Raw genomic sequence first — 19,680 nt, forward strand, 5'->3', positions numbered from 1 at the left:
CACATGAATGAATGCCCGTAAAATAGATAAGTGAAACAGAAACTACTGACACTTATCAAGCATCTCATTTTTCAGCTATGGTAGAGCAGCTAAAGCTTTAGTTTAATTATCATTTTATTCCATTTGATGTTATTGGTCTTAATTTTTTTCGTTTTGACAATGGTGTTGTCAATTCAAATTGTGATAATCATTACCCATGTTTTATCCTGTTTATATCAGTTTTGAACTTAGCGAGTATTTATTTCCCGTATACAATAGTCAATAAAGTTTAACATCCGATAATTGAACCGATGATACTGCTGTAACAGTATAATAATTCATTTAATCAAGTCTATGGTATCTTCTTACTTTTTTTATTTTTTTTTAGATGTTTCAAGCATTATGTTAAAATAACAAACAATTCGGACGAACACTCAATATCTGAAAGAAGCATAAACCCAACTTATTTTGCATTGAAAAGGCACAGAACCATAGAGACTTGTAATAATCAAACTCCTACCCTTCAAATGTTATGATATACCAAATGAATTTTAGATACACACAATTGTGAACATAGGCAAGGGATATAACTCAAGAAAATCAAATGTTAAAGGTAATGAATTTTATTTCTTCAATATTTTAATTATTTTGTTAAGCTACAGCAATAATCCATCAAAATGGGACTTGAAATAAAAACCAAAATAGCATTTTGTCTCTTATAAGAAATGTTGAGCAATATTATTGATCTGTTTTTTATACTAATATGTTATAATAAAAGTCAACATAAAAGAGCAAACATTTCAGAAATAATAATTTAACAGGGTGGTAAAGGGTTGTTTTCGTGCAATATTTTCGGCCTTTTAATTAACTTGTTTTCGTGTTTGTCGTTTTATTTCTGGTTTTCTCGTGTTTGGTTCGATGTGCGTGCTTCGTTTTACCCCTTATTTATTTTTATGGAATTCCATTGAGTATTAGAACCTGTTCTCCATGAAAATCCATGGAAAATAAAAAGAAAAAAAAGGATATAATATTTCCATCTTAAACATTTGCCATGGAACTCCTTTGGAAATATTCTCCCTGATGGTTTTCCATAGAATTCCATGGAATTATATTCCATGATGTTTCTTTTTCCATTGAATTCCATGGAAATATTTTCCCTGATGGTTTTCCATGGAATTATATTCCATGATGTTTCTTTTTCCATTTAATTCCATGGAAATATTTCCATCATTTCCATTTAGAATGGATTTCTCAAATTTACTTTTTGGCAATATACATTGTACCCTGTTTAACCTTATCTGTAATAATAAATTTAGATAATAGTTATCAAAGGTACCAGGATTATAATTTAGTACGCCAGACGCGCGTTTCGTCTACATAAGACTTATCAGTGATAAATAGGGGCAACAGTAGTATACCGATGTTCAAAACTCGTAAATCTATGGACAAAAAACAAAATTGGGGTAACAAACTAAAACTGACGGAAACGCATTAAATATAAGAGGAAAACAACGACACAACATTAAAATGTAACATACACAGAAACGTCCTAAGCATTAGACAAAATCTGATGAGAATAACAAATATAACATCAAAACCAAATACATGAATTTGGGATAGAAAAGTACCCTGACCCGTCTTATAGTAATGTGAATTCACACTCAAATATAAGAGAAAACAAACGACACAACGGAAAAACAACGTTAAATTGTTGCACACACAGAAACGGACTATAATATAACAATGGCCATTTTCCTGACTTGGTACAGGACATTTTTAAAGATAAAAATTGTGGGTTGAACCTGGTTTTGTGGCATGCCAAACCTCGCACTTTAATGGCAATGTTAAATATAACATTGAAATGACAACATAAATATTACAGGACTACAATACAAATAAATAAGAGAACGTATTAGACAAAAAACACATGATTAATAGATAACAAAAGGCATCAGGTTTAAAATTCAATACACCAAAAACGCGCCTCGTGCACACAAGACGCACCAGTGACGCCCAGATATAAAAGATCGAAAGTGAAAAAAAAGTACAAAGTTTTACAGCACTGAAGATTAAAAGTTGAAAAAGGTTGTGTCAAATACGGCTCTGTTTTTATGCTTATGATAAGAACATCCTTATTATTTAGAACAATTTATGCTGTACAAACAGTAAATTTTATCAAATGAATATAAAAGATATACATAATGAAACTGAAGTATTAACTAATTACAGAAAAACAAAACCCGAATACATAATGCAAAGACCAACACAGAAAAATAGACACACCCGACTTAGTCCAGGCCTGAACGCAAAAAATCATAAAAATGACGTCACATACGAATAGTGAAAAGGTACACAAATTACGTCACACGAATTTCTGAAACAATAAAATAGGTTCCATGCTTTTTTTCGGTTTGGTAAGGTCTTTTGAGGTTTGCACTGGTCAGTAATAAGCAATGCAACTCAACCATCATTTTAACCTTTAATTCAGTATCATTTGATGTATAATGATAGTATTTATCATAATAAACATGCAAACACTTTCAAAATTGGTATATGTTTGCACTGCCTTTATAACAAGAAATTTATGTTATAAATGCCACTTTTGTCAACATCAGTCTTCAGTAGATCCATCTTGGAAAACAGCATTAACCTTTTTATTTTGGAGCTTCATTTCTTCCTCAGGATACCTAAAATGTTAGTGTAATAACTAATAAAATATTCTTTAAATGATGTCCTCAACACAATAATTGTTAACAACTGTATTGGGTGATATGTTCATTTGATACTTATTTTATGTGGAAAATATACAATCAAAAGAAATCAGTTTAATCACAAATGAAAATGTTTATTTGGAATGTGTGATGTCTTAATATTCTTCCCCTTCCAAATCATTGATTTACAACTGGTGTTTAACTGTCGAATGTAAAATACATGTTTTTCATTAATATTGCATATAAATGTCTTTGTTGGTATTGTCCATATCGTTATAACTAAGTTTTGATCTGTAGTTTGCTATAAAGATAAACTATTTACATTTTTTAATCTATGTCTCATTGGCAACCAATTTCCACAGATCTCAAATGTTATAACCAAATTACTTTATTAGTGAATTATTAGTTATCATAATACACTATATTCAGTTTGTCTTGTCTTACACAATCATCATAATTATAAATGAAAAATCTACTATCTATGTTGAACTAAAGGAATCTTATTCAGTGTACTTACCAGAAGATGTGCTCCAAAATACAATTATGTCAATGCAAGTCATCAAAGAATAAATCTGCACTTTACAGAGTTTGTCTTTAGTGCCGTGTTGAGACAGTAGAGTGCCTTTCCGTGCTTAAGGTTTATGCTCTTATATTATACTAGATTATGGAGTGTGTGTCCGAGCGAGAACTTCTCTATGTTCATTACTTTAGGAATATTTATCAAAAAGTAGTATTTTAATATTCAGCCCCATTCATCTATTTTGCCAGACGTCAGTCGCTACCTTGATATACCCTATCCTTTGTTAAATTTGTCGGGTAATTTATGACAAAAAGCGTTTGACGTCTTCAGCCGACCAGTTTTCTCATTTTTACATTATTCAATTTACTGTGTGCTGGTTCATATTCTGGACGCCAGTTTTTGCTCATTTCTATTAAAATCCACATATCAAAAAACAAATATGAAGCTTAGAAATGGAAAATGATTAAATACTAAACTCGTTCAAAGGGTATCTACACGTCTCAATCTTCAAAATCGCTTATCTAAAAATACTACCATCGCTAACATTTTTAACAATAAAAATCGTGGTAACCCTTCTATCGATAAGTGTCATGCCAAAAAATGACTTACATGTCCCCGTCATTCCACCAACAATACGGTAAGGTCCACGTTTAATGGTCTTAAAATTTTGAAACTGAAATTACTTGAAAAACAAACAGTATTAGTATATACTAGTTCATTATCACTGAACTAGTATATATATTTGTTTAAGGGCCAGCTAAAGGAAGCCTCCGGGTGCGAGAATTTCTCGCTGCATTGAAGACCTGTTGGCGACCTTCTGCTGTTATCTGCTCTGTGGCCGGGTTGTTGTCTCTTTGACACATTCCCCATTTCCATTCTCAATTTTAATATTATTTATTTACTCACATGAAACAAAACCGGGATGCGGTATTTAGTACGTAGGTGAAACTAAACGATATTTATCTAAACACACGCAAGAACACCTGTATCGTTTTAAAAGACCTAATAAATTTAAAAGTATAATTTATCAACATCTTAAAAAGCACAATCATCCTATTAAATATTTAACAGTTCAACCTTTAGAAGAAGTAAATAAGCAGCCTGGTGAATCACATTCAAAGTTTGTACGACCACGGAAAATAATTGAATTAAATCGGATTAAAAAATTACAGACAGTCTACCCCGTCGGCCTAATGATAATATCATGGGAATTGGTAATATATCAAGAACCGATTCTGTTACCATGTTGGATATAGTTTCTAAAACTGTTCGTAAAAATCGTTCTCATGGACGTAGAAAAAATCGCAATCAAAGAAAATTTCGGACCAACCATACAAATATTTCGGACCTAATTTCTATTTCAATAAACAACGGCAGACATTATCTGTTAACCAAGCTCTGTTCTTTACCTATAAATAAATTAAATAAAATTTTAGCATGTTTAGAGGATTGCAACAAAATTTCATATTACAGTCCTGAGTATGAAATCGTTCAAATTATAATGGCATATTATTATTCTAAACTGTTTCCCAAAATTGATCGCCCTGAGGATCATAAAAACATTTGATTAAAGTAAAGGATGTCAATAAAGGTTTTGATTTTGTAAATATTGTCGGTATATTTAACGACCATTCTGTAAAAGACCAAATTCCTGGATATTTTGATAATACTGAACTCCCTCTTATTAGTTATATTTACAAGAAATCTAACCGGAAATATGTGTTTAATTATAGCCAAGTGTGTAAAGATGTACATATCATTGAAAATACACCTATGTCATGTAATTGCAGTAATTCCGAATACACTTATGACCCCATTTCCCATGTCATAACAGGAGACCTTAACATCGAGAGTTAAAATCATTCCTCAGAAAAGGAACTAAATATCGTCCCCGTCAATTATTAATTGGAATGAGTGTCGTAATATCATCCACGACTCACTCCGTACCTACTGTTTGAAATGGATAAAACGGGAAAAAGCTGACAAAAATCTTTGGACTCTTTTTTTGATTCAGCAATGAAGATAGTTGATATTCGAAAACAACATTTTAAAGAACATTTTACTCTTAACAACAATCATAAAAACCCTTTTTCGCGCTTCAAACATAAACTTAAAGAACTAGCCAATGAATTTGTTTTTGTCTCGGCTGATAAAGCTGTTAATAATATCATTATTGTTGACGTAAATTTTATATTGAGGTTCTGCAAAAGGACATTATAAATTTACCAACATTCAAACTGACTCCATTTTCAGAAAACAACATCTGTAACAAACACAAATTTTTAGCTACTTCTTTACAAGCAGAACCAAACACAATGAAAGTCCCAAATATGTCATATATGTACTGGCTTCCGAAGCTACACGAAAAACCGCACAAATATAGATTTATTTCATCTTCAAGCCATTGTTCCACTACTAAATTGTCTATTCTACTTGCTAGTACACTCGGTACAATAAAAAACCTGATAATAAATTGTTTAAATAAGGCCTTTGAAAATAGTGGAATTAATTACATTTGGAGTGTCAAAAACTCGTTAGAAGTAACTGATAAATTGCATGCATATATTGGTGATTTTGAATCTGTTCAAAGTTTTGATTTTTCTACCCTATATACCACTTTGCCTCATATTCTTGTTAATTATCTGGGCATTAAAAAAGTCAGAATACGAGTACATATGTTCAAACTCTTTTAGGTCATTTTTCAGTAGCAATAAACAAAAGAACTGTGTCAATTTGACATGCTTTGATACTATATTATGCGCTTGAATGTTTACTTGATGACATCTTTGTCCGCTTTGGAGATTCTGTATATCTTCAAGTTATTGGAATTACAATGGGAAGTAACTGTGCACCACTTATTGCGGACCTGTTTTTGTATTGTTATGAGTTACAATTTATGACTAAAATAAAGCAAAGACCAATCGAAACAACATTTGATACAGAAATTGCACAATACTTTTAGATATTTGGATGATATATATATATATATATATATATATTGGCTCTCAAAAATGACGACTTCAGTATGTATACTAAAGAAATTTATCCTGTTGAACTTACTTTAAATAAATCTAATACTAACAATGACCACTGCCCTTTCATCGATATTGATATATATATATCATTAACGGGAGGCTTAATACACAAAATTATGATAAAAGAGATGATTTTTCATTTCCTATCGTTAATAATCCATTTTTAGATGACGACGTTCCCTTGTCACCATCTTATCTCAACATGTACGCTTCGATCGTGTATGTAAAAGCGTATTAGAGTTTAGCGAGATAGAAATTTATGTATTACTGAAAAATTATTACACCAGGGTTTTCGATATCACAAACTAGTCAAAACATTTACTAAATTTTATCATCGGTATAGGAAATAATTCGTAAATATAACTCAACATGCAGACATCTTATACGTTCAGGTATTTCACATCCAATCTTGTATGGTGATATTCTTTACAAAGCGCAAAAATGTCAGTTTTCACCTCAAAAGCTTACAAAACCTTTAAACAGACTTATTAAGAAGGGATATAGTTACGATACTGTTGTCGGGTCATTAAAGATTGCATATTTTGGCTTTAATATTGATTCACTAATAGGGTCTTTGCATTGGAACTAAACACATTTATTAAAAAAAAAAAACCAGTTGTTGGCATAACACGGGTTATGTTCTTCTCATATATTTTATGATAGTATGATACTAAACCCCTAACGGCTGGGATTGTGCCTGATATTCATATGATGACAAACAGAATCTTTCAAATTGATTCAGTTTAATTGAGGTCTGGAGCTGGCATGTCAGCTAACTGGTAGTAGTCTGTTGTTATTTATGTATTATTGTCATTTTATTTATTTTCTTTTGTTACATTCTTTGACATCGGACTCGGACTTCTCTTAAACTGAATTTTAATGTGCGTATTGTTATGCGTTTACTTTTCTACATTGGCTAGAGGTATAGAGAGAGGGTTAAGATCTCATAAACATGTTTAACCTCGCCGCAATTTTGTCTCTAGCCTTTGTTAGTCTTGTATGATTTTTAGTTTAAGTTTCTAGTGTATCATTCGGAGTTTAGTATGACGTCCATTATCACTGTACTAGTATACATTTAAGGGGCCAGCTGAAGGACGCGTGCGGCAATTTCTCGCTACATTGAAGACCCATTGGTGGCCTTTGGCTGTTTTCTGCTCTATGGTCGGGTTGTTGTCGCTTTGACACATTCCCCATTTCCTTTCACAATTTTACTATTTAATGTCAAGAACTATTTGGAACTATTTCATCTGCATCCAATGTATATTTTACATTTTGTTCAGGAGATAAGACATCTGTGTTTGTTGCCTGTATATCCATTGTAAGTTCAAATTTTAAATGTGTTTGAGGTTGTATTAGAAGTTATCGTATTTCTTTTAAAAGAGCCGTAATTGAATACTGTTTATTACCTATATCTTGAACATTTTTTATATATTATAATAAAAGATTATCCTTTTATTGTTTATTTTAGCATTTTTATGTTTTAAGTAATAATAAATGCACAAAAATGTATAAATATATGTCCTACCCTACTTTTGGACTCACACTGTATGGTCATATCACTTCATGTCTTCATCATAAAGATTAATGAAAACAGATTGAATATTTGTCACTGGCTCAAATTTCTAATTGAAATAATTTGTGTGTACATTTTATTCATGCTTAAGTCATCATTCAACCCTCGTTCCATCTCACAAATATTCTGAGTTAAGATTCTATCCTTTTTTCCATGGAATTTCAAGGAAAGATTTCCATCTTATCATGGAAAATGATGAAATAAGTAACACATATATGTTTTCCATTTGTGATGGAAATATTTTCCCATGGAATTCTTAAGTTCAAACCATAACAAAATAGATCAATTTATATTCTGATTTTTTTTTTTATTTTGAAGACATAATTGCACATACAAGAACAACCTTGTTTATATATGAAATTAGTTATCAAAGGTACCAGGATTATAATTTAGTACGCCAGTCGCGCGTTTCGTCTACATAAGACTCTCAGTGGCGCTCATATTAAAATATTTATAAAGCCAAACAAGTATGAAAAGTATACAAAAGGGAAAGCTCAAAATACCATTTGTAAAAAACAATAAACATATGACCAGGTTAAGAATATTCTGAATTGTACATAAGTAATTAAAGTACAGAACTGGGTTTTGAAAGTGATTTGAAAGCTGTAAATGACTTCTGGTCAGCAGTATAGGAAAATTGAGTGCTTCATGTTCCAGAAATGATCATGGATAGGATGTTTAGAATGTTAAGATCAATGTATTATATTTTGTGTATCTCAAAAGTAGTGATAGACCTTGATAGATTTAGAAATCAAGCCAGTACCATAGGGTTTTGATTGCATTTGATTTGATTACTTAACAGATGTATCTTTTCACAGAAAAAAATGATGTTGCAGTCTGATTGGTGATATTGAGAATAAAAAGGAATTTCAAAAGTATGCCATGCTTCAGTGCATTATATGGTTCACACAAGAGGCTGTCACAACGACAGCAAACCGGATTTATTAACATTTATTTGTGTCCTGGCAATATCACAAGAACCATTACTGATGAATGGTGAAAGTGAAAATCGTCAACATCAAATTTGACCTCCATTTTGTCATCAGTATCAACATATTAAAATTTGAAAAGCTTAGATTGAATGGTTAATGAGTAAATGCAACAACGTGAATGGAAACGCCATTTTACGATCTTTCAAGAACCATAACTCCTGAACGGTAAAAGTCAAAATCGTCATTATTGAACTTGACCTCCATTTTGTCATCAGTAACAGCATATTAAAATTTCAGAAGCTTTGGTAGAACAGTTCATGCATAAATGCACGGACACGACTGGAAACTCCATTTTTCAATCTTTCAAGAACCATAACTCCTGAACGGTAAAAGTCAAAATCGCCATTATTGAACTTGACCTTCGTATAGTTGTCAGTAATAACATATTAAAATTTTAAAAGCTTTGGTAGAACGGTTCATGAGTTAATGCACGGACAACATTTGATTGCCGCCCAGCAGCCCGCACGCCCGGCCGCCCGCCCGCCCGCCGTACATCATCAAATCAATAACCGACATTTTTGTCACAAAAATCCGGTTAAAAAGCCATAAACAAACCTACCTGGAGCATTCTGAGGTTGTCCATTAAAACACATTTTAGTTACCATCTCAAGTCGACCTCTTTTGTACAATATTGCAAATACAGATATTAATATAACAATAAATGCACCTATTACTATGCCAAGTCTAAAAAAGAAAAGTTTAAACTAAACTACAAACATAAACAACAGAGCTAAATACCGAAATCCAGCAACCAGATGAGACAGTCAAGGGATTCCAAATCCCTTGACCACTTTGGCATTAAGATTTGCTTGAAAACTTTCTTATTATGGGCCGGGCCGATATTAAGCCGCTCCATTACATGATATGGGTTTGAGATTGCTAAATGAGTTTCTGCGGATCTACATTATTATTTTCTGCGGTATATGAAAATTAAAGATTTCAGGTACATTTTTTAATTGATATAAAATCATTATTTATTAATTTTTGTATGAGAAAGAGAAGCCAAATATTTATAACAATGAATGTTCATTATTTTATTATGCACAGAATGCGTGACCCGTATTTGGGGATTTCCCAAACCAGGTTATCTTTAGAAATGTAAAAAAGGTACCATGTTCTTACAACAACTCGTCTTCGGAACATGAGAAAAGACTTTTAGCTTGCATTATTTTCTCAAAATAGTTATTTTATATTCTATTTTGATTATTATATATACTGTTTTCATCATTTAGAAAATAATCATTTTAAAGATATCTTTACTTTCAACGTGAGGTTTTTTAGGTAACATGTTTCAGTAACTGAAAGTGATTTTTAAACCTCACAAATATCCACTTGGTGTTTTTTTTAATACTTTGTAACTTTACTGCAACCAAACAGATGGAAATTAAAAAAATTTGCAATACTGTCTGAAGCTTTCAGAATTTTAGTTGTAGTACGAAGCAGTATACCCCATGACATTTTTTTATGAAGGGATATGAAGTAAATGTACATTAGACAATAATGATATCAATTCAATGCATGGTAAAACCCAGATAAGGAAGGTTTGTATTGTTCTCCTTTATCTCCAAGTCACCATGAGGCATTCAACAATGATCAATATTTCTCATAAGGGCTTGTAAGTTCATATTGATATCTTTTGTCAAACGAAGTGGGGAAGGGATGTAAATTAGTTGAAATTCCATTGCATCAATTGCACTTAAAGATATTCGATTTCATCAACTGCACAATTACACGTAAGTTATATTTTATAGCATTATCATAATTAATTGGATTGGACCCGTTCTGGCATTTGAAGATTAACACCCTCAACATACAGATTGTTTATTTAATATCTTGCACTTTTTTAATACCAAAAACTTACATATTTCCGGCCCAAAAATGTGATGCGTGCAGCAATTATATTTCTTGTCCCTAACATTTATGGGAAAACATAATTAAATATGCACATGTTGAAACCAGTACAGTGAGCCAAAGTTGCTTACTAAGCCACGACATTTGATTTCTGGCGAAATGTTGTCTCATTGGCAAGTATACCACATCACTTTATTGTAATATACATGTATGAGTATCAGATTGTGGCTTAAATTTTTCTAAATTGCATCTGTTTTTAAATTATAAACAATAAAGAAGATTAATGACAAACAAACATATGACACTATGTTTCCTTTGGAATTATCTTCTTCTTTTTCTGCATATTTAAACTGTATATAACTTCGGCAAGTATATAACTTGCACTTTAACAATTTTATGGTTTACCAATTTTTAAGCCTTGTATCTTTCACAAGTATTTTTCTTTTAAACCGAAAGATGTGTTTGATAAGTCTTAAAATAAGATTTTGTTGATAATGAAAAATTTCTTATGAAGAACAGTCTTAATAAGCTTTGTTTTTCATCTGACAATATTGAATCACACTGCATCAATCCACTATTGTCTCAGTTCTTATAATGTTATGACTTAAAATTTAAACGCATATATATTTATGATGTTGATATTATAAGAACATCATAAGTTAGGAATAACATAAGCTAACAGTCCTACTCTTTTGTAGATTTGTTGTCTCAATTCTAACAATATTGATAGGTTATGGAATTCCTTATTAAACAACGAATTATTTGAATCTGGAACAATTTTGAATTCTAGAAAATTGAGGAGAAATATGTGATGAAAACTAAATAGGGTTAGACATTCAAATATGGCTAAGGGAGGTTAGTTAGTTCATACTGAAATGATAGTGAAAGTAAAATTAACCTTAGCTATGCGCGCCTGGCTAACCCTATTTAGTTGGGTAAGTTTTCATCATTCATTTCTTATCAATTTTCCAGAAGTTTATCCTGATTCAAATAATTCCTTATTTTTAAGATATATGATTTTTTTTATAGGGAGAAAAGGCTGAATAGAACTTTTACTTTTATATTTAGCTTTGGCATAATTGGGTCTCAAATCGTTAGAACATGAATCTATCATATACTTAAAATTTGGTATTGACTTTTTTTATGAGCTCTTGAAGTCTGCAATGAAAAAAAAAACGGTGATATGGGGCAAAATATTTCACCCTGTTTCGTAGAAAAAAACCCAAGTAGTTCGAACATCAATTTTCTTCTCCAAAAACTGATCTGAATACATCCTTAAACTAGACATCATAAATAATCCCTTACAATAGAATGGTAAAGTAACAAGGAAATGTACACACAAGCTGATTGCAGAATAATACCCTCTCTCTGAGTGAAGGTATAATATTATCAATGTTTTACTCCATTTTCTTGTTTTAATGTCACTGTAAAGTCTATCTACATGTATATATATATATACTATTAAAGAGATGAACTGAAATATAAGAATCTTACATAACAGCAATTTTACTATCACTATCTTCAAGTTCCCCTATATGTTCAGGTAAATCTGAAAATAAATGCAATGAACTCACATGCATGTATAGATGTTAACAAAAACTTGAAGAAAAGGAAAAGACAGAGAATTAAAGTATTTGTATAACGTATTGATAAGTAAGTTTTTAAAGTAAAGAAAATATGTCAGGATGGACAAAAGTGAAAGTTTTGACAAACAATTCTACATAGATCTTTTGTATATTGACTCTCATCACCATCAATCTACCTTGAGAAACATAACAGAGGGAGCAGGATCTGCTTACCTGTATGGAACACCTAAGATTTTTGTATAGTTTATGTTTTTCAGCTTTAAATGTAATGTTTTGATGGGCTTTGTTTGTCTTTAACCATGTTTTTCTTTGTTGCATAGTCAGTATGTCAGTTTCTGTAGACCAGGTATATTCTTGATTTGGGGAATAGCAAGAGATGATAGAATTTGTGATATTTGTGACTGTAACTCATTAAGTGAAGAATTTTATTATTTGTTCCAATATACGAAAAGGGAGATGTGGTATGATTGCCAATAAAACAACTATCCACCAAAGTTCAAATGAAGTGAATGTAGGCTCGTCTAAACATCAACCCAACAATGTTATATATACAACTCGTCTAAATATCAACCCAACAATGTTAGATCTCTAAATTTGCTTTCGCAAATATTTTGTTCCTCCCTCTCCGGGATTCGAACCCATGCTACTGAGATATCGTGACACTAAATCGCCTGCACTGTAGCCGTCCCGCTGGACCACACGACCACCTGGGCTTCAAAATGAAGCTTTCGGTGGCCGGGTGTCACCTTTCCACGTCAGTTTTAATCTAGCGTCGTACTACAGTACATGATATATAAGGCATGGAGATGTATTTTTTACAGATCAGCTAAATTATCTATAGCAAAGGATCCGACAAATGAATGTAAGATACAGTCACAGAAATAATTATATATATAAGTACGTCTGAACCAGTGACAATTCTACACCAGATTTGTCCATCGGATCACTATATTGTAGGATCATTTACTATAGATAATTTAGCTGATCTGTAAGAAGAACATCTGCATGCCTTATCCCGGAGAGGGAAGAACAAAAAAATTGCGAAAGCAAATTTACAGATCTGACATTGTTGGGTTGATGTTTAGACGAGTTATATTCATATATATGGGCGTTTTTCAATAAAAGCGTTCCTTTCAGACCTAAAAAAATGGAAAATCAACTAGTCTAAAATTTATTTTCAAGAGTTATTTTGAATACCTCTATTATAGACCTGTTTGTAAACAAAAAGTGCAATCTTAAATACTCCTTAAAATTATATTATTTTCATAATTTGTGTTTTGTTCCCTACGAAACTGCTTCTAAACACACATATTTTTGCAATTTTAAATGTTTCCTATAGACATTCCAGTTTGTTTACTTTATATACTAGAAAAATCTCATTTTTTCTGAATTGGAGAACCATTTTTTATCGATAAAGATTAGACAGTACTACACATATGAAGGTACAACTCATGTTACGTAGTGGACATTTTGATGCGTTTCGTAGTTGACAAAACCGTTTCGTAGTGGAAAAAAAGTTTCGCAGTTGACATCAACCCTATTCTATGTTAATAAAAAGCATAATAAAAATTACATCAAACTAATCTTTGTTATTTGCTTTGCACGAATATAATTTAAAAAAGAGTAAAAAAAGACTGCATGGTAGTGGTAGTGTCCACTACGAAACGTTTTTCTCTCAAACTTGTTTCGTAGGGGACCGTTTCGTAGGGGACGTATTCACATGTTTTATTTTTTTCTCACAACCCCCCTAGTAACAAGACTGACTGTATTCATCAAAGCGTTATTAAGCTGTACACTGATATTTTTTTCATTATTTTAAAACCAGTTACTGAAGGAGATTCGACCCGTTTCGTAGTGGACATTTACAAAAATACGGTATCACTCTGGTCCATTTGATGTGCTCAATTTTTCTTACCAACAGTTTAATTGCCGTTATAAAAGCATCACTTCTTTTGTAAAACCCTAATGTGTATATCTCTTGCAAACAAAAAATTACATTGATTTTATAAAACTGTTTATAAGCAAGTTTTAATGACTTCGTTTCGTAGTGGACATTGTGTTAGGGACACACCTTCTAAACTAAAAAATCCTATGTTAAAAGCTGTTTATTAAAATATGTTGGCTCTAAACATACTTTTGAATTATTAAAGAACTTATATTAAGTAAAATTAATATTTATTTCTACATTTTTTTACGATATTTGAGAGTATGAATGTTGAACAGGCGGTCTAGGGACATGCCATTTTGGTTGTTTTGGACCATTCAGGAATCAATATATTATCAATCCCTCTGAAAAAATAAACTGTTTCTTTGCTTAAAAATGTTATATCTAATTCAATGTACTGACTGCACAAAAAAATACTTGCAAAGATCAAACACATTTTTTTTAAAGTGGCTGGGACAAGAAAGTACGTTTTTATTGAAAAACGCCCATATACACACAACTCGTCAGTAGTATAGTGCGAGGGAGTATGAGCCCCAAACCTCGGACGCGAGGCGCGCATGCGCTGACGCTATATTTGGGCCTTAGCGTGGACACCGTAGTTGACTCTGAAATCTAAGGGTATGACTCACAGGCCGACACCATATTTGGGCCTTCGCGCGGACGCGAGCGCTATAGTTGGACCTGAGCGCGGACGCGAACACTATATTTGGGCCTTCAGGCGGACATCGGGACACCAACTCCATATTTGGACCTGAAATCGGGACGCGAGACGTTATAGTTAGACCTGCGCGCGTACACTCACGCTATATTTGGGCCTTCACGCGGACATCGGGACACCAACTCCATATTTGGACCTGAAATCGGGACGCGAGTGCTATATTTGGACCTGCGCGCATACACTGACGTTATATTTTTGACTCACAAGAACGCCGTATTGGGACGCTGACGCTATAGTTGGGCTTAAACCTTGTACGCTATACCTATATGTTGGACCAAGCTACCCTCCAAGGTGGACGTTACGTCACACCCTAGAAAGTGGACGGTATACCCTTTAAGGTGGACGTTACGTCACACCCTTAAAAGTGGACGGTATACCCTCCAAAACGGACGCGAATTTTTCTTTGCTAAACGCTTACCCAGCCCCTAGATAATAAGTCTGTGGTAATTCTGAAGAAAAAAAAATTCTACCTCTTAAAATAGTTACTGCTTATACATGCTTATAACAACTGTAAGAATTCTCCAAGATGTACTATTTATATAAATCAGATAAACTGTCACTCAATCCAGTAGGCGGTACTATAAATACATGCACGTGTAAAGATACTTGGATAAAAAATGTTTGAAATCAACATGATCAATACATAAAATATTTATCTTCTTATTTCTAGTTTTTGGATTACTTATCTTATTAACATGACAATCGTGAAACATTCAGTCGTATTGCTTTTCTATTTCTTTCAACCATTTAATTAATATCATATGGTGCTGATTAAGATGACACCTTAAATAATTAGATGAAGAGATAAAGCACATCTGGTGATTAAAAAATCTGTATCTTTATACACTTTCTTTCAATAACATGTTTACAGGTGTACACAGGTTTTTATCTGCTCCTAATTAACAGACATAAGCAACAGTTATAATAATATCGTCTGTGACATGAAATATTTATCGTTTTTGAAGTTTTTCGATTTCTTATCTCCGTGAAACATTCAGTATTATTGCTTTTATACTTCTTTGAACCACTTTATTAATATCATATGGTCATGATTAAAATTTTACCCCAAATGATTAACTAAAATCCACACTTTGTCATTAAAAATTGTTTCTCATTTATTAATATCTTATCGTCAACGGCCGTAATTGATTTTTTATCTTCACAAATACAGCAGTGGCGGATCCAGGGGGGGGGGGGGGTTCCGGGGGTGCGCACCCCTCCTTTATTTTTGCCGATCAATGCATTTGTATCGGGACATATGTTTTGCACCCCCCCTTTGCCCTGGGTGCCCTGGGTTAGCACCCCCCCCCCCCCTTTCGAAAATTCCTGCATCCGCCCCTGTACACGGATAATGTATTTAATCTATCTATATCTATATACGAGGTTTTGATGGAGTTTATAATAATGGGCATAAATAAATAAAGAATATAAATTAAAAAATATAGAGAATAATGGACAAACAAATAAAGAAATAAAGAATAAAGAAAGATTTAAAAAAATATTAAGAATAAATGTTGCATGCTAATCTGTATGGAATAGAGAAATATACGGCTGCTAAACTATAAGGAATAAAGAACTATGGGCTGTAAAATTATATAAAAAAGAAAACAAACAAATATGAATAGTATACTGTAAGATTTCTCTTTACTTATCCTATTAGTTGTTGTGCACGTGAAGGAATTATGTCTGTGCAGAGAAACCAGAACCGGTTTCAACCGGTTTAAATGAGACGATACTTGCTCTGTAGGTAGGCGGCTCTTAGCATACGGTCCAATCAAACAATTTCTATGTCTATATATTCCTCTACATAAAACTGTGTTGAAGATAACAAAATGTAAAGGAAGAGAGATAGGTCAGGACGAGTACAGAAACCATAAAAGTTGTATTTATAATTTTTTTTAATCGTATAGAAGCTAAATTCGTCTACTGTACTAATATATTTATCCACAACGCGAGTTAGCCTGTTAACAAAACGTTTGTCTCTATCCAATGTTTCCTCATTTTCCGGTAGTCCAAATTTCCCTCGCTTTATCACAAGACCTATTGTATTTATTGTTAAATTGAATGAACTATTTGCCACTGAACGTTCAGCAACCAACTACTTTTTACGTTTATTTCTTAACTACGGGGTTGGGTTGAATAAAGCTATAAGAGAGAGTCTAAAGGTTACACTGAAATGAATATTATGGACTAGTTTTGTTTATTTGTTAATAGCGAAGACTCGCTTTCAACATTTACAAACAATGTAGGTGGCAATTTCAAAGTGCGGTTGCCCAAACGCTATACGTTAGATGGATCGTGGGAATGTGCATTATTGGAGGTGTCGTTCATACCGGAATTAGAAGCCTCAACGAGACGTATGTATTTTTGTTCCGATTTCGTGCACCAGTCGTACGTGAGGGAAACGGCTCTCCCTATTCTCCAGTCGATACGGTTATTGAATGTAGATATCACGGACGTGACGTTTGAGAAACCAATCTATTTTCCGGTCACCAGGAATGAATTGTATCACATCGAATTTGTGTTGAGAGACGATCATTTGCAAATATGTCGTCTAAAAGATGACCACGTATTTCTCTTGCTACATTTTCGTAGGAAGAATCTATAAGAGGAAACTACACATTCATATTTAGGACATTACGAATATGTTTAATTGCAATATTTGCCGTAAAGTATATGTGTGGCCGCACGATCTTCAAAGACATATGAGAAGTAAGCATTCTTCCGATGAGTCATTATACCAGCCAGATGTTACCCAGCAGCAGCAGCAGCAGCAGCAGCAGCAAAAGCAGCAGCAAAAGCAGCAGCAAAAGCAGCAGGAGGCTTTCGTGTTATACACCCTTTTACCATGATCGTGTCCGGTCCCACCTCCTGCGGAAAAACTCATTTTATGAAAGATGTGCTTCAACACATAAAAAGACTGTGTAGTCCCAGTCCAGAAAGAATTGTTTGGTTGTATAAATGGTGGCAACCTCTTTACGAGGAAATACAACGAACAGTGCTTCCACGCGTTGAATTCATTCGTGGAATTCCTTTTGATCTCGAAAGGGACGATTTTTTCGATCCCAACATTCGAAACATGATCCTATTAGATGATCTCATGTCGACCTCGGCCAAAGACTCCAGAATAAATGATTTGTTTACGGAAGGGAGTCACCATAGAAATTTATCGGTCGTCGTTTTGAATCAGAATTTATACTTTGGCAAAGACCCCACCCAGAGACGAAACTGTCATTATCTCGTTCTCTTTAATAACCCCATTGATCGTCAACCCATCATGACGCTGGGCCGACAGATGTATCCTTCTCGAGGGGACTTCTTTCTCCGGAAATTCGAAGAGGCAACGAGGACACCTTTCGGGTACCTTCTGGTTGACCTAAAAGCTAGAACCCCGGAAGCCTCCAGATTACGCACAGAGGTCTTGGAGAGACACATGATGAAAAGAAGGAGGACACCCATCTCTCCGAAGACGAAAGTTTGGTCTCGTCAGACGAAGACATGGCCGACGAGACAACAGACGTATCGTCGGACGATGCTGAGAGACGAGAAGATCTCATCGCCTGTCGGGATTGTGGAGTAGTGTTTGTTCACCTTCGCGGATTGGAAACCCATAGTCAGCAAGGGTGTGGGAAGAAAAACGGCATTGTTCTCCCGATGACGGGGAAAGATGTAGAGGATGCTTTGAGCGGATTAACCGTGACCGTGTGCTGTGCAGAAGACTTGCCTAGCTATGTGAGCGACAGGCCTAGAACGTGTGTGGTCAATACGGACAACTGTGATCAAAAGGGGAGTCATTGGGTGGCTTTCCATTTTCCCGCATCGGGGCCACCTGAATTTTTCGACTCCTTAGGACGATACCCGGAAACGTACCAACGCTATTTTACGAAATGTACTCATCGTGAATGGACCGGAATACTGTGTGGTTGGCAATCAAGTTCAACCCGATGATTCAGATACCTGTGGCCTGTATTGCATTTATTACGTCAAATTGAGATGTCGGGGACTGGAGATGAAGGACATTATTAACACCTTTTCATCCACTGACTTGATTAAAAATGACAGCAAACTCGTAGCCTTATTTGGTTAAATACAAACAAAAAAAATGATACAAAAAAAAAAATAAGAAAAAAAACAAGAAAAAAAAAAAAAAAAAAAACCTAAACAACCTACATGTATATGTAGCAGGTCTCAAGTCCTGAACCAGATCTGGTATCTGGAAGTGTGAGAGAGATTTATCCGAACACCACTTTCTAGAGTGTGACGTAACGTCCACCTTGGAGGGTAGCTTGGTCCAATATTTAGGTATAGCGCCCGCGCCTAAGCCCAACTATAGCCTCTGCACCCACATACGACGATCGTGTGAGTCATATCCTTAGGTATGCATCCCCATGTCGAGTCCAACTCTGATGTCCGCGTGAAGGCCCAAATATAGCGTGAGTGTTCGCGCGCAGGTCTAACTATAACGTCTCGCGTCCCGATTTCAGGTCCAAATATGGAGTTGGTGTCCCGATGTCCGCCTGAAGGCCCAAATATAGTGTTCGCGTCCGCGCTCAGTTCCAACTATAGCGCTCGCGTCCGCGCGAAGGCCCAAATATGGTGTCGGCCTGTGAGTCATACCCTTAGATTTCAGAGTCAACTACGGTATCCACGCTAAGGCCCAAATATAGCGTCAGCGCATGCGCGCAGCGCGCGTGTCGCGTCCGAGGTTTGGGGCTCATACTCCCTCGCACTATACTACTCTCGTCTATACTTATATATTAACTTGTTCAT

At 34.1% G+C, this 19,680-nt stretch overlaps 1 protein-coding gene across 1 annotated transcript in view; it reads right to left on the bottom strand.

The window, feature by feature from the left end:
* Positions 1-19,680, bottom strand: part of LOC143078278 (uncharacterized) — a 40,409-nt gene that overhangs the window by 10,310 nt on the left and 10,419 nt on the right. Inside the window, exons 4-5 of the mRNA XM_076253185.1 lie at positions 12,156-12,210; positions 9,370-9,494 (exon numbers count right to left, since the gene is read on the bottom strand). Coding sequence (XP_076109300.1) covers positions 9,370-9,494; positions 12,156-12,210 — 180 coding nt within the window. The remainder of the gene's footprint in view (positions 1-9,369; positions 9,495-12,155; positions 12,211-19,680) is intronic.

The sequence above is a fragment of the Mytilus galloprovincialis genome, chromosome 6 (genome assembly GCF_965363235.1).
Source record: "Mytilus galloprovincialis chromosome 6, xbMytGall1.hap1.1, whole genome shotgun sequence".
NCBI classification, from domain to species: Eukaryota; Metazoa; Mollusca; class Bivalvia; order Mytilida; family Mytilidae; genus Mytilus; species Mytilus galloprovincialis.